Below are 25,629 nucleotides of genomic sequence, written 5' to 3' on the forward strand. Positions count from 1 at the left end.
GATACCAACAGTAGCTGGTATGTTTTATGCTTGCAAGAATGTTCCACTAAAGGGAACCTGTCTCCTTTCTTACATAAAATCAAAGTGCAGGAGCATGTTTACACTTTGCAACTTTCATAGGCAGTTGCTTTGTGGCTACCAAAATTAAAATAGCCTTTTTGCTAAAAGCTGTAATCAGAGTACCATTCATATATCAGAGTGCAGGTGCTGTGGAAGGATGGGGGATAAAATATTATTTCATGTTGCTAATAGAATGACTGCTGTTGCTTAAGCCCTGACATTTAAAGCAAAATAATTTAATGTGTAGAGTTAGTTTAATATTTAATAGTGCTTGAGAAGTGACAACTGCTGTAAGTTTGCATCTGCTTCTCAAATTTTCATGAAGTGCAAGATCAATAATGCAAGATCAAGATTTTCTTTTGGTTTCATCTTTCCAAGTAATTTAAGTGGCTAAATTGCTGGTTGAAAATCTCAGTCTCTCACCTTACCAGATWATGCTGCATAAGAAGTCCTGTGAGAAGTGCTCCCCAGGGATTCAGTTTAGAGTTACAGAGCTTCCCCCCAATTAAGATGTATTAAGTTTACTGAAGTGGCATTTTATTTAAGCTCTGTTTCAATTGTAAAATTTCTTCCTTAAACGAGACAAGTTCGCTACAAATCACCATTAACAGCAAGAGTCAATATTGCTCTAAATTTGTAACCTGCTGTTTCACATTTACTGCAGCATTTGACTGCTATAACAAGAAGGATTCATCCTCTACTAGTATTCTTCTTCAGATAGTACTTAAAAGGGAGTTCTTCATAGAGCATTTAAGCTTCTGTTTGGAAGTTATTACTACAGCTTTAAACAAAATAACAGACTCCATGAAAAATTGATTACTACTCTTATTAGCTGCCCTGCAAGTTTGAGTGAATTTCCATTTTAACTTGCAGAAATACTTTAAGAAAATTTAAGCCATAAGAAAAGTAGGCAGAAGGCTACAGTGCTACAGCAAAAGCCTAGCAGTTCTAGCTCTTCACACTACTTGCTTGAATTCTGTTAGCCTACATAAGTYTTCCATCCATGGATTAATCCTGTAGTTGTAAAGTTATCAGTGATCAGTAATCAGAACAGCCTTATGATCTGGCAGTGGAATTTCTGCAATGTAGTCCTCAGGAACTTGGCAGAATATCCCATTCATTTTATACTTTTGTGGGTTGATGAAAATATTTAATTTTGTTACTTAATTTGCTATTATCTTCTGTCCGTGTTTCTTCTCAGGAGGGAAAGTGATCCTAAGTAAAGGTTACATAGAAAAAAAAATGCAACAGGCAGAAAGGATGTGAACTTCCATGTAGGCAACATTTTTGTAATTCCCCAAGACAAAGTTAAGTTTGTTCTGTACTTTGTTGGTTGAGTGTCTGGCATCCATTTACAAAAATATAGTAAAGAAAATAAGTGCTGCTTTTTTTAAAAGGTCTATAATTTATTAYGGAATTTGAGCTTTCAGACATTAACTTTTAAGTTACATCAACAATGCATAACTAGACAGTCTTACAGTTGTACATACACAATGGAAAGTTCAGTGCTTAAATCAATGCAACTGAGTTAATGCAAGGTTACTATAAGACAGTTGATTGTGAGTAGTAGTTGACAGAAAAAACTATCAAGTTCAGATGGTTATGTGCAGACTTAGTTGGAGTAGAAGTAACTGAATTCCAAGTTTTGGACTTAAGCTTCAGACTAATGAAATGATGGAAGCTTAAATTATTTTTCTTTTCTGACTTACTTAAGAAGGATATGCTCATTTAAAAATGCAGTATCATTACCACATTTCAGATGGTGAAAGCTAGCTTCAGATCCAGTGGAAGCATAAATGGACAGTTTCCAGGCAATGCATTCCTCACACAAACACATGCAGTTATAAAGACATTCTACTTTTTAAACTTTCTCACATTTTGCAATACAGCAGGATATCTGAGGAGAGAGATCAGGACCTATACTGAACAAGAACAAAAGCCTTCAGCTTGGTTTGTGCATGTTTAATCTGCAATTCCAATTCCCAAATCTTCACATAGCACCTATGAAAAAAGAGAACATGCAGTGAAGAGCAGGCTCAAGGACAGAAAGCATGCTATAACTTTCACAACACTTCCAGTTGAGAAATCTTCCATTTCAGGTATAATTCAGCACAGCCCTACTATAATTGTATCTCAACAGCTCAAATGGAAGGGTCTTTCCCCCTCAACTCCTCATTCTTGTAGCCCAACTTTAACACTCACCTAGTTACACAGTAGTGTCATTCAACTCCCTACTTGGCATAAATTTATCTTCTGCTATTTAAGCTAAGTTAGCTTAGCATGTACTCTTCATTTGAATGCAAGCACCAGCACAAAGTAAATAGTGAGAGCAGAAGAGGGAAATGGGGAGAACTACACTATCTCCTTCTGTAAGAGGAAGCTAATAAATTGGTTCAAGCCATTTTGTGAAGTCTCACCCTGACTAGTGGCTTAAGTGAGACAGAGGAGTCTTGTCAAGCTGCCAGTACAATTTGATCCACCAGACAGCCAACATCAGGAATTCCATTCCCTTGAGGTTAACCTGACACAATACTGCCAGCTGATTTTTCTTTTTAAACTAAGTTTCAGTTCCTCTTTTCTCTGTAGAACTGCAGAGTCAGTACTTTCCTATTGATTTCAGTATCTTGGTCCAGCACAGAAACATTGCAATACTGTACCAAAAGTTGAAAATCCAACTAATGAAAGATTATACATATAACCTCTCCACTATTATAAAGGTAAAACAAAGCCATCAATCTCCACAATAAAATAATTACTGCTTTGATACAGAGCCCTTAAGGCTTTTCTGAGCAAATATTCTGTTTTACCAGACACTGGGATGTGGTATAACAACCAACTGTAACCAAATATATAAATATTTTATTACACTTTTACAGCCTCAGCAAACAACTGAARAAAAAATCCACAAATTCAGAATGCCATTCTTAAACTACTGATGTATACTTCAAAGCACTAATTGGTTTTACTAATAGTAATTATATGTTTAGACTTATCTAGAGTTGCAAAAAGTTTGCTTTTAGGGGAGGGCTAAATAATCATCCCAACCTGTTGTCCTGTTGTTGCTATGTAACATAAAAACAACATTCTCTGACTGAGAAAGAGACGACATCTACACTCAGAGGTCTTGCTAGGTTCAAAATTTCGCTGAACCACAGGACATCAGAGTTGGGGATATAATCACTACACAGCTACTACTGAGCTACTCCCAACAAAAGCATGGCAGACTACACAAAAACCAAGGATGAGCACTCCAACATGAGAACAAGAAGTGGCAAGAACTTAGCATGTTCCACAAAATTAAGAAACAGTTTGAGATATTTATAGCTCCTTTTTAATACCCTTGTACTTTACAACTTTTCTCCCCCAGTAGTAACACAATTTGCCCAACTGACTTATTCAACACTGCCATTTACACTCCGAATTATGTTACTTTCGTACAATCAAGTGATGCTTGTTAAGCCTTTAAGGCTTAYTGCTCTACAGCATGGAATTCTCCACCCCAGAGATATGAAATGAAAGGATTCATGTGTCTGTTACTCCTGCTGTGCTATTACTTTAATACATATGCTGTTGAGCAATTCAGGTCAGTCGGTATAATTTATCTAATTAGATACTTCCCAGTTTCACTAGTGATTCTGTTTTTCTCCAAGCCATTGGCAATGAAATGAACAAAGGACAGAAAGCAGATTTCTGGCAACTCAAGGAGAGACATTCATTTTATATTACTAGAGAAAACATAAATTAACAGGCAATTAGATATATATTATTATACACCTTAAATACTAGTTTTTAATATACATGTAAGATTGACTGATGTGACTTGTTTTCTGCAATATGTTATTTTCAGGTATTTGTTATACTATTGTCTTCTAGCTTTCTGCAATTCTGCCCATTTCTGAGTTCTAGCTTCAACAGCTTATACTGGGGCTTAGGGGGTAGGATGGGTGTCCACTTAAAGTTGGCACAATACTTTTGCTTTGTATAATCATACCACATACATGTCTCTAGAAAGAATCCTTCTGGCTGATATCAACAAAATCTGACAGCTCTCAGAGAAGTTCCTGCATGTTTTATGAAAAATATGCAGCTAGGAAGAGGGGAAAGATCGTAGGATAAGGTGGGAGATAAGCATGAACTCCTACATTAGCCAACAAATAACTTGAATAGAAGGGGTAGATCAGATTCCTCAAGCAGGGGGAGGGGAGTCACACCACCAATCCTACTTGAAAACAAAAACAAAAAAAACACAACACACACACACACACACACACACACACGAAAAAGCCTCATAGTTCTGATCATATAAACCTCTGAGAATTATGAAGGGCTAGAAGCTAGAAATGCTAGTTTGAGCCAACATAATAGGTGCAGATCAACAAGATCTGTGAACCTACAGCTGCTTACAACCATTTGCTCTAAAAGTTATCTGTTAGAGTTGTAATAGTAGAGGATATCCATGTTTCTAGTCATCCCTTGTTACTGTTTGAACTTCTGTAGATTTTGGGGGTTTTTTCTGTACTTTTTTGTACCCTTTTTTGCTAATGCATGTGCTGTTTTACTGAGGTCAGACTAATGATTCGCTTCAGCAGACTTTGTCATCGTGCATCCAAGGAGAGCAAACTGCATATGGAAGCACTGCAATTCGGCCTTTTATTGTCATCATTCCTCAGCGAGGCAGCAGGTCTTAGAGACCTAGCTGTATCAGAGATTAACTGCGATCCAATCAGCTCAACTGAAACAACAGTAACTTCTTCAGAAAGTTTGAGTGAAACAGGTAGTGTCATTATTAAAAGCAATTCCAGGAATTTCATACTCAGGCATTTTTCTAAATCAGTAGTATTAAGCATTACTTACACTTTAGATTTTATAAGCACACTTTCTGGTTTGTGGGATCTTTAACTTTGCTTCACAATTTCTATCGGATTGTAGCTTGGATTTTACTTTCACAAGTTGAACTACTTACCACATTTCTCCCCTCCAGCACGAATACTGTGGTGCAGGTATCAGCAAGTCATGATCCATAGACTGACAGAGCTCTTCTTGATAACTCCTTTTGATTCCTCATTGAGCTAGAGTTTGAAACCTCTCAAAATATACTATATCAATGTTCAGTTTTGTGTTAAAGAAGAGGGAGAAGACTTAATTTTTGTATTGAAGAACAAGTTAAAAAGGCAGTTTCTGGAAATACTGATAAGCTTCTTTTGGAGACATATAGGTCCCTATACATTGGTTTAGTTGCGATTTTTTTTTCCAGTTTTGGAGATGGTTGATCAGTCACATTCCGTTCTCATGTGCTTCTCATAAGATAAAGGCATCACAAAAACTTGCACCTGCTGGTGACATCAGAAAACTACAACCTGACAATTTTCCAGTAAACCAAAAATAAAACTCCTACTAGGAAGAGGCAGATTTTTAAGTAGGCATTAATAAGAATATTCTGAAGAAAATTTAAGATGAAACATCTGCCCTGCAAAATACAAATTCAAATTCTTTTTCCCCAGCTGAAACCTCTATCATTTCTGGAACATTCACTCTAAAATTAAAAAAAAAAAATATTGCTTCTATAGAAGCTGAATATAAGTTAGAAAAAGAATTGCATATTTTTAAAAAACATTCCAAATATACATCTAAGAAACAAAATGCCCTCTAAAACAAGCATCTAGTAAGAGACACCATTTTAAACAACTTGTAATTAACAGCTTTACAAAAAACAAAAAAAAGAGGAATGTAGCACATTTAAAACATGACAATACTAAAATCCTAAACAATTCATTTAACATTCTTGGTAAGTAGTGTTTTAAATATACATATCTCTTTACAAAACAGTTTAGCAATTCCTTATACCACTTACAGTATATAAATATTTGAATAAGAGGTCATAATGGAAGATGCCAGGGTTTATATTTACGCTCAGATGCTTCAGGTTTAATAAATGTTTTACTATAAGGCACAATACTGCTAATCCAAAAGAAAAGAATAAAAGCTAATGATAAACCCAGTCAAAACTCCTAATATGGAACCACCAAGAAATGAATTCTAGCATTTATAGACAAAAAAAACTTCATAGAAGATCTTAAGAAATGGTTCCAACTTGTACATAAAGTAGTAGGACAGCATGGGAGCAAGAGTAAGGAAGAATTCAATAAAATCTTATAAATAGACTAATAAATATATTTTTAGCCATAATTAGCCCTTTACCTCTGTTCTACTGAGTTTAAGATTGAAAGTAACCAGTGTGCATATACCTATTTAAGTCTACATGCTCAGCACGTTAAGACCCCCTAGCACAACCTATTACTGCCAAATTCAGTATAAAAAGCTAGTGAGATGGAGAAAGTCTCCTTTTCTCTCAGCATCCACTCTAAGTGGAACACATTACAAGATGAAATTATTATTAATTACATAAGGAAATTTCCAACTATTATTTTTTCATCTCGAAAAAGGATATATAACATATCCATGAGTGATTTGATTCAGTCAAGTAATTCTTAGATTGTGTCTTTTCTAAGAACATCCATCTCCAATTACAATAGACCAGAACTTTCAGATCATTTTAATAGCTGTAGTCTTGTAAGTGTTCTCTTTGTGTAGGTACTGAATGTAAATAGTGCATCCAAAGTATTTACCATTAGACATTCTACATTGTTTTCACTGCCTAGTCTTCATCTTTGTTACAGCCCTCTGGAACACAATGACATTGTAATAATGCTTACAGGGAAAGGGTTATTGCATTTTTTTTTTAGGATGAGACATCCAGAGGAGATTTTATAAAATCCTCTTTTGTACAAAATTCTAAGTTATTAGCCCTTTTGAAACACCAGCTAGAAAAGTTTGAAAGGTAAAATAATTTACATTGTTATTTTCCATTAACTAGACAAAAGTTCATACTAATTAAATAAAAAATAATAGTTCTTTAACAGTCTGTTAAAGATATCTTCCATGAAGCAGTTCAGTGGGAATTTCCATTAGCCAGATGTTCTCCATGCCGGTTATTACTGACATCCACATCTAGAGGTTAGGAATCAAAAGATAAATAGTCTGTTGATTTACCATTTTAATGCACTTTATCTGTTAAGTTAATCTCATCTCCAGCAAAAAAAAAAAAATGCATTCAGATATCTCTAAGGTTCTCAAGGTGAGTAATCCTTCCAAAACATTGTTTACTTCCCTCCCCCCCACCTTAAGTCCAATCTTCTCCAACTTAGTGGAAGTCTCAAAAACTGCCTGATTTTAATTTTTGCACTTCAGTAGCAACACCATTCAATCTGGTCAGCACTGCAATATTAAGACTAACAACACTTAGAGAAAGGCAGCTTCTTCTAACCAAATTAATGGCATTAAGGCTTATCAAGTGATATACTGCATTATTACTTACCAAGTAATGCTGTYGTTTCACCTGCATCCTCTTTCAAACTGGTACATTGCAAAACAGATTCATTAGTGGAGGAAGCTGACAATTCGCTTACTTCATTTCTGTCATCTTCTTGTAAAGCAATACTCAGACTTCCAACTGAAACACTGCCACTTATTGATTCAGGTATTGGAACATCAAGCACATCTTCAGGGTCTCCCTTCAAAATTAAGTACATTAACTGACACTTTGGTCCACCATTAGGAATCAGTCTTCTATTTTAACACTTCGTAAATCTGACTTTACTGGGAAAAGGATCATTTTTCTCCATCTTCTACATTCACGGAAACGAAACTGAGCAATGTCTACACCTAGTTTTAATATTTTAAGTCAAAAAAAAAAAAAAAMAAAAAAAACTTGATAAATCAGGAATAACTGCAGGAGTCTACTTAGCTAGCCTTCAGGATATGTGTCTCAATAGTTGTTAGCAACCATATCGCTGCAGTCTGTTTGGGAGCATGCTCAGCCCATACAAGGTCTTCACCAAGCAAGCCTGCTAATCCTTTAGTTCTACTGAGTTTGTGGAAACTGCTCTTTTTTTGTGGTATTAGGTTGGCAAGTTTGGACAGATTTTTACTGAGGCAAGCAAACTTTTGACATCAGACCAAACTCCCCTCCTCCTCTTCCAACAGCTTATCCTTAAATCTGTTTGTTTGTGTTGAAGATGTTTTATTCCTGCAAATTGAGAAGCCAGCATCTTCATCTTTCGGAAGAGTTTATTTCAGCTATTATCTAGCATGAATTATTTTACTAAAATCAGCTCTCAGAATGGATCAGAGAAGTCTTACGTGCACAATTCCATTCCTAAAATTAAGCAGACCTCCTTCATAAGGCCATTCCCATTAATGTTACAAAATTAATGTAATGACACTATTTATGCATAGGCAAGAATACTGCAGTACAAAGTAGCTATTCCTCAGGCTTTATAATGAATATGTCCACCTGCTCTGCCCCAAACAATTAGCACACTCCTGTCTCCTTAAGATTTATGAACTACTAGGCTAGTCCATTCTTTAGCATCACAACAGCACAGCTTAAAACATGCTGAATTTTAGTAAGTTATAGAACTTAACTTGTGTTTAAATGTATAACGTAATGTATAATGTAAGACACATGACAATCTCCAGGTTTTGTTGAGGGGTGTGTATGGCAGTTAATGTTTTCGGTTTCTAAAAAAAAAAAAAATGTTTTCCAGGTAGTTAAATAAGCACTGAAGTTACAAGATTCAACAATGCTCCACTAAATCAGTAAGTTAGACATGTTGAACTCCACTTCTCTTTTTCCCTGTAAGAAATAGGGTAACAGAGAACTATATCACTGAAGTCCCTAATTTACAAAATAACAGCCAGGAAATAGAACTTAATGCCTTCTTTCTACTTAAAGCTTGTAAATTTGAAGCATATAAATATTTCTGTTTTTCATAAAACTGGATTCAGCCTTCAGCCTCTYTGCAGAAAGTTTAATAGATTTCTATAATAAGGCCGCACATTGCTGGCTGCAGCTACATCATTCAGTGAGCTCACCAGTAAAAGAAGCTGTCTTGCTTGTTCTTCACTTTTCTTATGTCAGTAAAACATTCACAATCACTCTATGAACCAGACTGAACAACCTGAATCAAGCTGAAAGCTAAACTAGATAAAATACTGAATGATTTCACATTTTACTAGTTCCAATGGAGCTTGAATGTTTGATGTATAAGCAAGCTCATTTCCTTCATTCCATTAGGAAAAATGAGCTGCTGTATATAATATAATATAATGCCATTTGACCTGCTTCTAACATTCATTTTTGCTAAAAAGCAGAGGAGGTATTACTCCTCTCGATTATGCTCTGTATCAGCATCCTCTCCAAAAGCCCAAATTCAGTGAAGAAAAACGATGTTCTGAAGGACAATGTATTTAAGTATTCAGACCATACACAAAAGAATATATCCCTTTGCATATAGCAGAAGTTAAATCAACTCCAAGAACTGAAAATAATCCAAAATTAAGCAACTAACACAGTCATATTAATTTAACTGTAGTTGTTCCACATGACCAAAAAAGATTACAAATCCTGAGTAAAGTCAGGTTTGATGCACAGAACCACCACAACCTGGTATATATTATATTACACAGCAAGAGTATTGTCATCCTTGATGAAAATTAAATGGTGAGTCATAAAAGAAGTCTCATAGATCTGCTAAGTCTCTTTTACCAAATAAGAGAAGAGCTAGTCAAAATGCACACATAGGCTATGAAAGGAAGATCCCAAAACCAAAGTGCCACTACTTTCTCACGATCTCTAGATCAGTAGAGGAAAAGAGGTACATTCATGCCTATGGCATTTTAGTGGAACTCAAGGCTATTTATCAATAGTGACTGAGTAACCTACCGCATGTCTCTTCATCTCTCTTTTCTGGTGCTGTCAGAAAGAAATGAAAGCACATCATTTTCTCTATTTATGTAAGTCCTAGTGAAAGTCTTTAGGAAGGTTTTGAGTACTGGTTCATTTAYAAGGATAAAGTGTTTGGCATATGTAGAAGCGTACATAAACACAAGTTAGAAACACTAATTTCTTCCTTTGAATCCCAGTTCTCGACAAGACAGCATATATCTTCTAGACCTACTGAAATAAGCTAGATTTATGCAGCCTAAGCAAATTGCCTCACCTCTGCCTTAATTTCATTACTATTGTTAGCTGTGGATAGAAAAATTTGGCTATTACAGAAGAGTAAATGGAGGATTAGCCAACTGTACAATACACTATTTAAGCTATTACTCATAGAATTCCCCTATTTTTCTGGTTCTCACTCGATTACTCTTGCATCTTTGCCTAGCTTCTTCAGTGTAGGCAAGTAACAACTGTTCTCATATTCTAAGCAGTCAGATGAAGTCTTGTTTCTTGCATTGTACTTAAAGTATGCAACATACCCAGTATCCCAAAGCTTTAATAACGTCTAGTTTACACATTGGACAAGTTCGGTGGTCCAAAAGCCAAGGATCAATGCACGTTCTATGAAAGATATGCCTAAGGAAAACAAATATTCATTAGAACTTACCATAAAAGACTATTACATTAAGAGGTAAGCCAGTTCTTTCAAAATCTTGACAATTACTCTATAGTTCATATAGATAATTAATAATCCTAAAGCATCATATTGCTGCCTAAGTGATTAAGTGTTACCACAAAAAAAAGTTGTAATAGTTGAGACAAGATGAAAAATACAATTCCTCAGAACTGTAACACACAGAACGACTATGCATATGGCTCACATCATTAACGGTTCAGAGACAGTGCCAGTATTTTAGTGAGAAAGCTCTAAAGATTATTCATTAAACAGTTGCTACACATCTAAAAGCAGACAGTTGAAAGCTCAAAAAGTCCCTAGCATCACATGCATAATGGTGTTTTCCTATAATTCTTAAAGATACACAGAAATGTGAATGCTATTTTCTAATCTTTACAGTTACTCAAGCTTATATTGGAAGCTAGGTTTGCTAGTACAGATGGTGACACATGAACTGCCCATCACAGCTATCCTTGGCACATTCTAATGCTGAACTACACCTGGCAACTGTTTGGGAAAGTGTCACACTGGCAAGGGGCAAAAGCATTGAAGACAATGTACTAGAAACTTAGCAGCATTCCAGCAAGCAGGAACTTATTTAGGCACTTTAGTTTACTAGTACAGCATCAAATTAAGAATTTACGGCTATGCCTGGCCTTAAGAAATGTGTTACTAACCACATAAAACCCACTGAGCTAGCATTTCAGCAGGCTACAGTTCAAACTTTCACTATTAAGAGACTCTACTTTGCTCCTATAGTTCTCCCAGTTGCTACTACCTCCTCATATATGAAATGCTATACAGTCTCCCCAAATATTTTAACATGTAACTGGCCATACAAATGGCACAACTTTATCTCTGCATACTGTTCTGCCACCAAAGTTTCAGAAAAGTTTCCACAAAGGAAGCTCATTGAATATTTCTTAGGGAAAACATAGTAAAGAGGAGAAAACAAATATGGTAACTTACTTGCATGGCAGAATTCGGACAGTATCTTTCAGTTTATAGTTTTCAATACATACAGCACAGTTTTCCACATCGACATCTAAACCCTAAAATTATAACACATTTAATGCATTATGTCCATATGTCATTACAGTAACAAGTTGCATCTCATATATAACTTTGCAAATGTACGTGGTAATAGAATGGTCTAGTAAATAAACTGCTTCTTCACTTAATTCAAGATTCCATCAAGAGGTGATCTGATCAAGCAATACCAAATTAAAACCAGCCAAATTTCAATTTTCTAATTTATACGACTATACATGGCACCTTAAATCACTTGTTAAGTTGCGAACACTGGCTGTGTTCACTGAGCACAATAAAACTTTGATTTAATATCACTACAACATGAAGAAAGTTTGAGAGGTCCACAGAGATGCAAGCACCTTATCCAATTCTTAACTGATGTTCCCAAAGGCTTGCAAGTGCTCAAGTAGGCAGAGACTCTGCAGGTTGAATGTTACAAACTCTTCTTTCCCCACATTTTCCTTTCATCTATCACATCCTAGTGAATAGCCTTGGGAAGCTAGAGGAGAACTGAAGTAAAGAATTGGCATGATTTTAAAACTCCTCTCCAAGCTCATACAAAAGATGCAATCAAAACACAGTAGGTTTCTTTTCTTTCTCCTCTCATTTTCTTTCAAAGGATCCTAAGAGGTCATAACAGGTCATTTGTACATACATAACAGGTTATATTTCTCCTGTATCAAGATATATCCTTCACATTATTCAGCATTCATTGGGTTGTATTAAAAACAAGTATTAGAACAACAACAGAGAGCAAGCCAACTTCTTTGTAATCCACCACAAAATAAATATTTTGTTTGCTGCTTACTGCACTATTTCAATATTGTTATCACAAATGTTCATATGAATTAGTACTACAAGAAAGCTTTCAAGATCAAAGCAAAAATTTCTTTTTTTTTTTTTGCATGCTATCAATTTATGTAATTAAGGATTTAAACTCCTATAAAAGCCAAATTAATTTTAAATTTTTACAAAAGCAGGGAAAATAAATAAATTGTATTTATTCTACTGCAAATATTTTTCACTCCATACAAGAGGCAAAGCCCAAGCACACCATATGTAACACATAGTCAAATGAGTGTCCATTTTACAATAATCCCTTAAGCTTCTCAGGAAAGAGCTGGATGATAGCAAATACACTTTTTAAGGCTGACCTATTTTTAGTTAAATGCCTCAACTCTGAGTGAAATAATGAAACATTGTACCGTGTCACAATAACTAAAAATAATATACTCTTTCAATCATAATGACTGAAAGGAAATATTTAAAAGGAAAATGTACATTTATGAAGTAGATTAGCTATTTTCAGATGAATTCATATCAGTTCACAAAAGTATATTCGCATCAGTAAGTTACATAAGTTTGCTGAAAGTAGGCCGATTCAAACCAAATGATCAAACATAATTCACCAAGGATAAAGCTTGTATTTTATAGATTTCAATCTATTTTCATCCCACTTTGCTATACTGAACATGGCATTCATGGTTACAACCAATACACTCTATAACTTAGCTAAATTTTGCTTCTCCGTATTCCCCTTTAAGGGTATACGGATGGGAAGGAACTACCTGGTACACTGCAAACAATCTCACAATCCTTTAAAAAAGTCTACTGAAGATCAATTTAAGCGTAGTTAACAGCTTTCTTATGGCCCTTATCACAGATTTCATCATGACTCATTTACACTCATTTCTTCTTTATGCTGCTTTATACTTTAATACTACTTTACACATGTTTTGGTTCAATTCCATCTTTCTTGATCTCATCAGTGCACTGCATAGAAGTATGAATGTTCTTCTATTTGTAGCTTGATAAAAATCACATTTATTTGGAATTCAGAATATAATTAAAGATTAACAAATAGTTATAAAATGCTACTTAAAACATGCTGAATGCATAAGGGGAAAAAGGCAAGTCAAAGACAGTTCTTTTCATTTAAAACCTGTTTAGTAAATGAAGGAAGTATTCTAGGAAGTAGTCTGTGACTTAGGCTCAATTGCTTCTGTTTAATATGTCTCCTGAGGTTTTTAAGACTTCAGCATCCTTCCTCACCTTAGTTTTATTCATGGACTGAAAGCGAAAAAACGCAAATCCTCGTGTTTTCTGTTGTTGTTTTGTTTTTAAATCTCTGAGCAAGTCACTCCTTAAGTAAAAAGGAATTAAATAAGCCAAACGGAATGGGAGAGGAGGGCCAGTGTGTGTATGTGGAGGAATGCTGCACCAGCAGAAGTCTGCAGTCAGAAGCCAATTCAGCATCCAGAACCAGAATCTAGAGTCTGCCTGAAACACTATCACTTTCTTTCAAAACCTGAGCTTTTTCCAGTTCATAATTATTCTAGATGTAATAAGTTTAGGCCTTATGTCAAATTGATCCATTTTAAAAATTCAATACAATTTTATGAAAGTTTTTAATATAGAGAAATATTTTAATTTATGCTTCAAGCAGGTCTGTATAGCTCCTTAATGCATTGTATGTCAAAAGAGATAAAACAAATGTTTTATTTTTCATAGCTTTTAAGATTTCTAAAGACTTTTAATCAATAAAAAATATGGATATTCCACTAAAAAAGAAAACAAAACATTACATTAGCTGTAAGAACTGTGCAATCAATAAGTCCTAGGAAGTATTTTGCAATTCACTTGTTGATGCTTGCAAGTGCTGATGAGATATTAGTGTTCCCTGATGTTTACAGTACCAGCCTTTTATAGTCTCCTGCAATGTTCCACATAACTAGATACTATTTGCAACAAACCAGTCCTACGTTTCAGAAGGACTTCAAGTTTGGCCTTCTAAACAAAGGCGCTAAAATCAGAGGTTATATGAGTCACACTTCAGTAGGACAATCTTGCAAGCACTTTATTTAAATTCTACAAAGATTACTTTACAGCAGTGTTCAAATCATACGTTAATAACCAAAGCCATTGAATCACCTTGTCTCCACGTTTCACAGTATGCAGCTGAAGCTGGCTGATTGCTTTCTTAGTTTCTTTCCTATGTCCCTTTGAATAAAGCCAGACAATTTTAAATATTAGTACATAGGTTAGTTTTAAGAGCGATATTGTAAAGCTTCTGAACACTTGGCATATAGATAGCATCCAGAAGAATTTAACAGTTTGGCTAGATCATATGTTTACAAAATACTTCCAGTCAACAGATATTGAGGAACACCATGCTTTGCATTCTTAGGGCACACTAGTAAACATTATCTATAAACATACTGCTTAACAATGGAACTGAACTGGGTGCACAATTATACAGACAAGGTTGAAATACGTAGTCATATACACTCATTGCCCGTATTAAGGGACTTACCCCTCAAGAAATTTCTCTTTAGAGACAATCAGAACTGAAACAACACTAGTATAACCAGACCTTCTAGTTAGTCAAACCAATAAGCAATCRCACTGGTACATTTTACACAAGCTTGAAAGAAAGGGGAATCCCGCCAAAGAGTCTATAGCTAGTTATCAAGGCTTAAGGTTAAAAGGCTGTTTGTTGCTATTAATACTTCCCCTCAGTTGAACACAGTGCAAGACATTATATAAAGCTTTCCATTGAATAGATTCATTGTGCAAAGGAGATAGCAAGGAAAAAAAAAAAAGCTAACATACATGAGACACCATATCGAACAGCTACACGTTAACAGTTCCAACTATGCTTAGAGGGGAAGTGAGAAAACGAAGTACTATATTCTAAGATTAAGTGATAGCTACCATTATAAGTTGAAGAACAAATCACACCCACTCAACAGATATTGATCTGTCTAGCAACAACCCATATCACTGATGAAATACAATTAAGAAATCAGAAAATAATAACAGCAGCAGCTTTTCTCTTTAATGATGATTACAGTAACTTATATCCTTTAAACAAAATTGTTTTTCATTCTTTAAAAAGAGAAAAATCCCAATTTTCAATATTAGAATTAAAGTACCCTCAAAAAAAAGATTTAACCGGGCGGCAGTCTATTCCACCTGCTATGCCAGTTCAGGATTTTTGCACAGTCCTGTCTCACCTTTGGTAACAAGGAGTTCTTCCAAAGCTTTACTGCTAAACTGYGAGTAGGCCAACTCATAAGATATACTTTTTTGGCTTCACTTACCAGATATACAGTAGCTTGCATGAAAGCAAGGCTTCATTAACTTCCTTCTAAGTTTTTATTATTGCCAGGCTAAATAAAGACTTTTTGGAAAYAAAAAGCTGCTTTTATAACCCATATTTCAAACATCTGATAATATATCTTGACTAAAGTATCCAAACTAGTTTTAAAACCTAGTTTGTCAAAAATTGCATTTTGAGGTGGTTGATTTAATTTTTTTTACAGCTGTTTTAAAAGAGTGACACTAGAGTGGCATAGCCTTCTAATGCTAGGCAACTGCATTAAATTAAAAAGCAAACCAAATGGCAAACTTTGTTCTTAGTGTTTTTGATATGTATTTTTGGAAAACATTCAATCTATAAAATGCTCTTAAACTTTTTATAAAAAGTGTTTGAACTTTATGCAACTGTCCTAAAGCTAAAACTTTCTTCACCAAGTAGTTGTTGCAACAGATTTAAATATCCCTTTTTTTAAAAAATATGTATTTCTCCAAAATTCTGGGGGTTTTTGAAAGTATTCTGAAGATGTTTAAGTTCTAAGACTTAAAGCTTCATAAAAAGAACATAGGGAACCAAAACAAGCATCTTCAAATAGACTGCAAGTTTAATCATTATGGATGCCCCAGGTGTTATCTTCAGCTGCTGAAAAGAGGAATTGTTTTCCTAGAAAAGTGCTGTAAATTACATCTGAGCTCAGACCTGAAGTCAACCAAAAACTATTCTCCTTTCTCTTCTCCCCCACTATTGCATCCCTATCCCCCACCTACACATCCAAACAGAAGGCATGTAAAGTCCAAATGTTAAGTAGCCATTTGAAACTTCTACATACAAAATTAAGGTTAAAAGAATGAAAAAAAGATGTCTGCAAACGTCCAGTTYTCTTTTTCACCATGACTAGAGAACTATGGCATACTTGCCGATGACAATAGATGGACCATGATTACACTATACTGGTGAAATGCTAGAATTTTAAGTCTCGGAAGTAATTCTCAAAGAATCAAAAATCTTAGGCCTAATTACTTAAGTCTCCTATTAAAAACAGTTAACTGCAACACTAAAAAAARAGTGCCCTGATTAGTGAAGTCAGTACTTTCAGAATTAAAATTACTTAAGAATTAAAATAACTTCCTTCCTTCTGAAGTTAAACTCGCAAAGATGACAAATCATACAAGAAGCTGCCTTTATTTAGTTGTTGACAACTGGCTAAATATATTTCCCACAACTTTGTACAAACTTGTGATACTGATTAGCACACTGCTTATTAGCCTTACTAAACACAACTGAATACTTTTTATAGGTAATACATTAGCAAGCAAACATAGATCTTCAAGAATACTTCAATAAACAGGCAAAGTTAGAAAATGACTTGGCACAGTAAGACTGAAAACACTAATGCTTTAAAGCATCATCATCTCTAATTACCTGGTTTCCAAATTGTGATCCTGTATACAGAAAACGTTGTATATAGTAAAATATGAGCCAAGCAAGTGATATAATCATCATGGTAATGAAGGCGATGGCTACAAACACAACCGACTGACCACTAATATATTCCTGCACATGTCGTGTACCAACAACGATACTCATTTTTACTGGAATCCCTCTTCGTACTGGCTCCAGTATCTCTATTCCTTTCGGATAACCAACCATTATCACCACTGTATTTCCTGTTCCTGTTGAGAGGGGGAAAAAAAAAGGTCAGTCAACACAGTAAGAAAGGCAATCTGTTTTGATGGTAATTTTAGCCTCTTCAGTTAAGATGAAGGAGGAAAGTTACAGGAAAATGCCAAAGCTTTTCACGCTTAGCAGACCTTACACAGAATTTAATAGTAAAGAACATACTGTTCATGTTTTGAAACTTTCAAATACAAAGGGAAAACAAACAAACCAACCAACCACCCACACTTCAACAGCTGCACCTTTATCAAGGTTCTTTACTCCTCATTCCACACAGTGAGATAAAATATGGATGCTAGGTAAGAATAGGCAAGTTATAAGCATTTCACATCTTGAAGTTGCTAAAGTTTTAACGTGCTTTCAAAAATAGCCAATCCTTATTTGTCAGTGCAGAAGTTTTAGCCATARCTGAAGACAGTCTAGGAAGCACCAAGACGCACATCCAGTTAAACTGGATCAGAATCCAGAGTACAATTAGATTAGAGAGGTGAACAGGAAAAGATAAATTAAAATATATTAATTACATTAAATACTTTAATACTTAACTATTTAAAATTTAATGAGACCKCATGACAAACTTTTGTTAATAAACACTCTGGAACTCATTTGGGAACAAAGAATCAAAAGATTTTCCATTATATTAAAACTTGAAAGCTTTCAATCCGTATGAAAACAAAAYTGATTCCAGAAAAAGACTTTAAACACACTAGTATGACAAACAAGATAAGATATTGTCAAGGCTGACTAGCAGAAACCAAAGATCCCTTTTGGCCAAAGCTTCACTCTTTTTTTTTCTGGAAACATCTCCAGCATTGTCCCAGAAACATTTAACTTAAAAGCATTACAAAATAAATGACAAACAAATCTACTTGTTAAAACTGTTACCTCACATTTTCCTAGTCTAAACCATATTTACTTGAATACTTATTACTTCATGTGATAACACTGATACACACTCCTAACAAATCATGGTTTTATAGCCTACTTTTCAATCATGCTTCTGAGAAAAAGTAAAAGTAAGTTAGAAGCCAGATTTTTTCAGAGAGAAAATAAAGGAAAAAAGAAGAAAAATGTTTTCCTATTTGAAAAGCTAAAGCGATCTAATGATTACCTTTAGATATACAAAACTGCTGACTTGCAGTAAGACCTCCCACTGAATATTTATAAAGCCCTTCTTCCCCACAGTTGTGTTAGTTTCACCATTGAGAAGCTATATCAAAACAAACTGCTGCCTAATTTGTAACATTACATCATGGGGATATTTACAAAACTCAAAAAAAAAAAAAAGAAGGGGAAAAAAAAAGCTTTTTACATACAACCACCCACCGCTTTGCCCAAAGCATTAAAAAGTCAGGGAAACTCTTATCTATTGGCACAGTAAGATGAAGCACACTTTCACTTCTGTAGCTCCTCCTTCCATAAGGTACTTAGTCTSCTGTGGATAAAACACTAAAAGTTCCAATTAGTGGAATAATCTTCCTATCTGTGTGCCAGCTGGCCTTTTTCACCCTTGCTTAGGCAATTATCCCACTTCTTTTCATCTACTCTTAAAAACTATTGTACTCATTTGCAAGTTTGAGACCTCACAAAGGAGTAGATTTTCCAAATAAGGCTGCTTCTAAAAGTCTTGAGGGTTGTGTTGAGAGGCAAAGAAAAAAGTGCCTTTGGAGAAAGGCCTAACTTATGTGTCCACTGTCATCACACACTGTTCACCAGTGGCCAGTTGAACAGTCAGCATTCACCCAGCTCACAGCATTTGTTACCTTGCCTAGGGGCAAGAACAGGCAAAGCAATGAAGTTTAAGACCACTACGACACATCCACAAGCCGCTAGGCTTCACTAATAATTTCTACTGTTAGAAACAATGTGCTAATTCACACGGCACCAGAAGTCCAAGCATGCTAAGAAGTGATTAAAAATATTATTTTCCTCTATGAACTAGCATGAAAGCATTATCAAAGAGACGAATAATTTGAAATTTTCTTTGCTTTCTGGTCTTGGACAAACCCACAATGAGTTAACAAGAAAAGAAAGCAGGAAAGTAGAAATTCACTTCAGTTCTCACATAGTTGAGAACTTTTACCCACAAACTTAAAATGGGAATTTAAGTTCTATTATGTCTTTAACCAACTGTAAGAGTTTCAAGTAATGGGTGCTTCAGGGTGGTTACTGAATGATAAAGGAGTGTTCAAAAAGATGTGTATGGTTTCATTCAGGCTGAAGAGAGCATAGAAAGTTTCAAGACAAGAAACTTGTATTTTTAGATCAGTGTCTACTACTTCTTCAGTCCCAAAATCTAGAGTTGGTTAAATCCTGMTATACAGTTCTCTGCACCATTTCTAACATTTTTTTTTTAAGTTACAATAATCAGTAATGCCTACCAATGGTACAGCTGTTTTGGCATTAGCATGTCCAACTGTCAGTCAGTTATTGCCTTGATTAGGAAAGCAGGATATTGTCATGCAATGACTGTTAGATACTATGACACCTTCCACTTTTAAAACTTAACGAAAGTCATAAAAGTGAGATAAGTCACACCAATACCAATCTTATCATACCTATTACTCATAGGTCACATTTGGKTTCTAGTTTGCTTTCACCTCTTACAAGCTTCAAGACAAATAACATTTTTAATTAAAATTTCAATTAAAAGCATTTTTAACATTTTAAAGATGTGGTGATGAACCTATTAAAAATCTATAAAATTAAGCATGATGGCCTTGAAGGTCAAGAGATGGAAGGAGGGGAAGAAAAATGGAGACACACTATTACAAAAGGAACAAGAGAGAGCTCAGAGAAGCAGTTGCCCCAAGTGGCCCATAGAAACTTCAGACTCTTAACTTCAACTCCCATTCCCTGCATTAATTTTAGACTCCACTTCTGAAAGGCATAAAAAAAAAAAAAAAAAAAAAAAAAAAAAAAAAAGCACACTAAAATGCTGCAGAGTCATTCCATCAGCTTTAACAGCAATACAACTCAAGAGACCTTAAATCATAATTACAAGAGAGTTTCAAGCATCTCACACGCACGCATGCACAAAAATCATGGTTTTTTGGCTTTATTCTTCTGTGACTGTTTCCAATTTTGTGATAAATTGCATGTTTATTCTGCTAGAATAAGTTCATTATAGTTTTTAGGACTGCTTGATGTTTGAGTGGACTCAGGTAGATTTGAAATCTAGTCTTTTTAAAAATATTATCCAAATAAAGCAGTGTGAGTCGTCAAATCCATATGATACCTGGAAATGAGGACAAGTTTGGAACTCTGAGGAGATGAAGGCATGTTTCCTGCCAATGTGCCAAGGTCATTTTTACTCCTGGTACTGTTATAATCTTCTCTTGTAGATGGAAACCAGCACTCTCCTGATGAGGAAGAAGCAGCACAGATACAAATCTTGATTCTAGACACTCCAGACTTATGTTTATTGCTATTCATTCCTACAGATAACTTAGAAATCATTTTCTATCACCTGGGAACAAAAATTCGCTATATCTATTTCTGTCCTCATGAGAAACACCAGAAAACCCTCAGAGCTTGAGAACCCTGGGAAGAATGTTTGAGGTCGGTATTTTTGAGGTCAATCTATTTAAGCTGGGGATTTTATTCAGATTGCCAGAATTTACACTGAATGTGCTCTTTCACTTCTGATTGCAAATCAAAAGCGCTGACCTTTACTAAGGATATAGCAAGCAGTACATTAAAGTTAGATGACAAGCTTCATTATCTTATCTATCTGCCCCATTCCATCTCCCCAAACCYCAGATTTGGGCTGTATTCTCACTTGCCTCAAGAAAGAAGATGTGTAACCAGACGAGTCAAGTAGTCAAGGAGTCAATGCAGACACACGTCCTTCCCCCGCTCCCCAAGCTTTCTAACAAGCATGTGCTCTTACATGTAAAACACRATAGGAGCATTTTCAATTTAAGTCTGTTTCTTCAGAACAATGTAGCAGCTCAGCATCATATAGTTGCTCTCAGAGTTAGGCGAGCAATTGATTCCAGTTSAGTCCTTTTAGAAGGAGTGTACTAGAAGCTATCAGAAGCCATCATTAAAATGCAACAGTATCACAGAAAGTTATTCACACTTCAGAATTCTGTAAGAACTCAGGTCTCTGAAAGCTACATAGCAAAAAGTTGAAGTATATGCCAAAATAACCCTGACTCCGCCCCTTTGGAGTTGGTAAGAGCCTTTAGAATCATCAGCATAAAGTTTGTCTCAACTATTTTCTTTAATATATATATTTAAAAAAAAAGGTGACAACGGAGGAAATAATTAATTGGAATACTTTGGTAAAGGTGCACCAAGTCAAAAAACAATTTTCTTTACAGAGCCAAAGCCTTACAACTCAAGCTAAGTTCCAAGCTCCCATTAAATCTACAAGTCACACAGCAAAGCTCTGGACCCATTTCTCAAAGTACAGTGGCCAACCTCCATTCTTCCACACTACACCATGTTTGTCAAGGACAATCACATTTTATTCCTTGGTCTTCAAGGCAAACTCATATTCTGATCAGGATCTTCAAATCCTTGCTTGCCAAARAATTCAGGAAAGGGCAGGATGAATAAAGTATAACAGAAAATACAGCATCAAAAGATGATTGCTTCCCCCTGCAAAATACCCATTTCCCCTAATATTTCCACTAACACAGAGCCTTTAGCTCTCCTTAGTCTACTCTTCACAGTCCTCCCCACCTTGCCACTCCAGACTCATCATCAATCCTCTCCCAGCTAGTATTTATGTATGCAATTTATTTTCTTTTTGGAAAGGCATCTGAATGTTTTCAAGCTACTATATTACAGAAAGGTGCCCCTCCCCATCCTATAAAACCTGACATTGAAGATTGCCTGCAAAGTCTAGTCTAGTCTTGACAAAATTGAAGTTCAAGTTTATACTGTTCGGATTCAGTAGACAAAAGTTTAATTCCTCCAGTCACTCAGGTAAAGTGAACCCTTCCTAGCAGAAAGKGCTCTCTGCCACACCTGAAGTGGTTTCAATCTTACTTCAAAGGACACAAGGCATCTGGCAATTCAAGCCACTTAACTCAGGCAGGGAGCAAAGGCCCGAGATACTCAGGACCCATTAAAAAAAGTCCTATTTGAAAAACTGTCTTCTGRAAGGAGGAACAGGATTGCAAGTTTAAGTATTCAAACTACTGKCTGATGCATACTTTAATTAAAAGCCCTACTCACTATAACTGTGAAATACACAAGATTTCAAGCAAGCATCTAAACTGCAGAATGTTTGCAATACTTGTCCATCATCAAATATTTTGACCCCAATTAGGGCAAATCACCTCTTTGCCTTATCAAGAACTCTTTAGCTGGATAAAAATAAATAAATAAATAAATCGAAGGCCAGGGTTTTGGTTCCTTTTTTTGTTTGTTTCTTTTTTTAAAAAAAGAAAAAAAGAAAAAAAAAAAAGAAAGAGGATAAAAAGATGAAATAGGTAACCTTGAGATCAGAAAAGCTATCCATTTATCACATTCATGTAACTCAGGCTACACCTCTGCCAGGTTTAACAGCTGCATCACCTCACATCTTTGCCAGTACCACTACTTGCAAAGCCATTAAGTGGACATGCCTTATGTATATAACTCCAGTTCTTAGTTACAGCATTGCAGATTTCCCAGGGTATTTGTTCTCAGCACACCTCCCAGAAGCAGGGCTTCCTCAGATGCCAGTTCACAAATTCCTTCAGAGGAAAGGCGAACTTGAACCCTATAACACAAACAGCTTCACATTCCATGTTCTCCCTTGCCCAGGAATCTTTTCTTCAAGCAATCCAAGATTCAAGTCACTAACAGCAATTCCTCCCCATATTCCCAACAAAGCACACTGAGACTTCTGGTAGCTATTTAGATATTTTAAAATTTCAAACATCAAATATGAAGATTTGTTATTCCAATAGAGCCAATGATTATATACTACTATATTTCTGACCCATCCAGACCATCTTGAGGTCGAATCTGTGTTTATGAAGGAGGAATAAAGCCATACAAATGCCATGCAAATATATACAGATGTATGTACTATAATAACAAAGCACTCCTTACACAGAGCTTGTATCAGCAAAATTCTATCAGTCTAACAATAAAAATGTTGTTAAGAGAGCAGCAGCAGTCAGCAAGCACTTTTCTTCATACCACTGCTACATGCAGCTAGACTAGCAAGTTCAGACTGGAGCACCAGCTCAAGAAAGCCTTCTGCAGCACAGAGGCAATAGGGAAGCAAGAAAATAATGAAAATTAGAGAGATTAAGCAATATTAAAAGAGAGAGAGAGAGAGAGAGAGAGAGGGAGAAGAAAGGATTCTACCAAAAAGCAGAGAATACTTACAAGAGGTGAGGTGGGGAATGGAGAGTAATATGGGAAAATCAACAGGGAGAAAGATTTTTTTTCTCTCCTGATTGGCCAATACACAGTAATGGCAAGAAAAAGAATGTAGCAACTGATGGAAGAAAGAATTATTACAAAGCAAAGGATCTTACTTGCCACATAATATCAAAATGAAAGATACAATTTGCTTCACATCTCACCTCAGGAATGATAAAGAGCACAAGAAACAGCTCAAGCTGATATAACCACACAAGCAGAAGACCAAGACTAATAACTACAATTTCAACATCTAAGTTGGCACTACTCAGTATTTCAGAGAGAGATAGGCTAGTTCTCCTGCGATATCAGCAACAGCTCCCTAACTGAGGTTTTCAGCTAACCATATCAGAGTAAGTAAGCTGGTCTTTAGAAGCACGTTAAAGTTCTGCTTCAACCAACCAACCCTCATCTTCCCCCTTCCCACCACCAAGAAAGATGGACTGGTCATCAACAAGCTTGTTGTACCAAAACCATATGAAACAGGTATCTGCAAAATATCTTTTTTCTCTCCTTATTTTGCTTTGTATTTGCAGCCTTCCCTGCAGACCCTCCAGTTTGTCAAAAATCTACAAATGCTGTCAGATTTTAGCAGAGATTATTTTTTCCTTCAGTTTAATCATTTGAAACTGTCATGTTCACAAAATTCAGCAACACATTTTAGTCTAGTAGACTGAACAGAGCCTAATGCTAAAATGCTAGAACATTTGAGTTCCTATCTTAGCACAAAAATCAGTGATTCTTTCTATAGGCACATACAGATAGGCATGCTTGGGCAAGTCAAGTCAAGTCAGCTCGACTTTCTCTAGGCATCAGTTTTCCTACTTCATAAGCATTTAAGGATTATCATCTGGTGTTTATATGTTTTCCCATCTCTTACAGAGTTAGGCATGAGAAAGGTGAAGCTATTACAACAAAACCTGCACTAAAAAGCTATCCTCAAGTAGCTAAGCCAGTGCCTTTAGGGGCACCAGAAGACACCTTCAGGATACCTCATGTATTTCTGCACACACTGTAGAAAGATGCCTGTCTGTTATTGCAACAGTACTGTTTGGAGGTACAGGCTAGAGCAAAAAAAAGATAGCTTTAAACAMGACCATTTCTCCTTTGACTGAGTTGAATTGTTACAGTGCTTCCCGTTTCGATGGCTTCGCCACCTCTTCTCCTCAGATCCTCGTCTGCAACTTTGAAAGCAAAAATACAATCTGTGCGCTTTCGCATTGCGATGTCTAGTGGGTTGTTTTTTAAAAAAAGGAAAAAAAAAAGAAAAAGAAGGGGGGAGGGGGAAGAGGAAGTCAGAACCGGTTCTTCGTATCGTTTTTTCGGCGATTCCTTCTGTCCCTTCCCCCCAGCCCCTCGCCGCGCTTCCGTGTCACCGGGGCGCCAGACAAAGCCGCCTCCCCTCCGCGCGGCCCTCCGCCGCGGCGGAGCCACCGCGACAACAAAGCCCGGCGGCGGCCTGGCCTGGCCCGGCCCGGCCCGGCCGCCGCCGTCCCCCGCCGTCCCCGCGCGCCGCCCCGCTCACCGAGGTGCGACATGGAGACGGTGGTGTTGCCGAAGCGGGCCTCGTTGTAGATGACCACGGCGGCCGCCCGCTTGCGCGCCGCGTTGGTGATCTTGTCCTTGAAGGTGCAGCCGCCGCGGGCCACCAGGGCGATCCAGGGCGGCAGGTCGCCGTCGGGCGGCGCGCGGCTGCCGGGCGGCAGCGGCACGTCGTAGTCGGTGTCGGCGGCGCAGCCCTCCATGTGGCGCGGCGAGGCGCCGCGGGGGATGCCCACCAGGCCCTGCGCGCCCTCCTTGGGCGAGCTGTCCCCGTAGCGGCCGCTCTCCGTGTTGCCGCGCACCGTGCGGTTGCTCAGCGGCTCCACATACGCCGTGCTCACCCACGCCGTGTACCACTCCAGGGCCCGCGCGCCGTGGCCGCTCGGC

The 25,629-nt window shown here is 36.6% G+C and overlaps 1 protein-coding gene and 1 non-coding gene across 2 annotated transcripts; both read right to left on the reverse strand.

Moving 5' to 3' along the window:
* Nucleotides 1–1,451: 1,451 nt before the first annotated feature.
* On the reverse strand, nt 1,452–25,623 carry RNF149 (ring finger protein 149). Its single transcript, XM_085321507.1, has 9 exons — nt 25,226–25,623; nt 17,074–17,324; nt 14,484–14,552; nt 11,490–11,572; nt 10,384–10,480; nt 9,845–9,874; nt 7,436–7,631; nt 5,024–7,068; nt 1,452–2,061 (listed from the first exon to the last, which is right to left on the reverse strand). Exons 1-8 carry the CDS (start codon nt 25,443–25,445, stop codon nt 7,010–7,012), a joined length of 1,005 nt encoding a protein of 334 aa, XP_085177633.1. The 5' UTR covers nt 25,446–25,623; the 3' UTR covers nt 1,452–2,061; nt 5,024–7,009.
* On the reverse strand, nt 4,618–4,731 carry LOC146586356 (small nucleolar RNA SNORD89). The gene has a single exon (XR_014897832.1). It is a non-coding gene; the product is annotated as a small nucleolar RNA SNORD89 (small nucleolar RNA).
* Nucleotides 25,624–25,629: the final 6 nt, after the last annotated feature.

The sequence above is a fragment of the Rhea americana genome, unplaced genomic scaffold (assembly GCF_003343005.1).
Source record: "Rhea americana isolate MKP2758 unplaced genomic scaffold, rheAme1 scaffold_7, whole genome shotgun sequence".
Lineage (NCBI taxonomy): Eukaryota > Metazoa > Chordata > Aves > Rheiformes > Rheidae > Rhea > Rhea americana.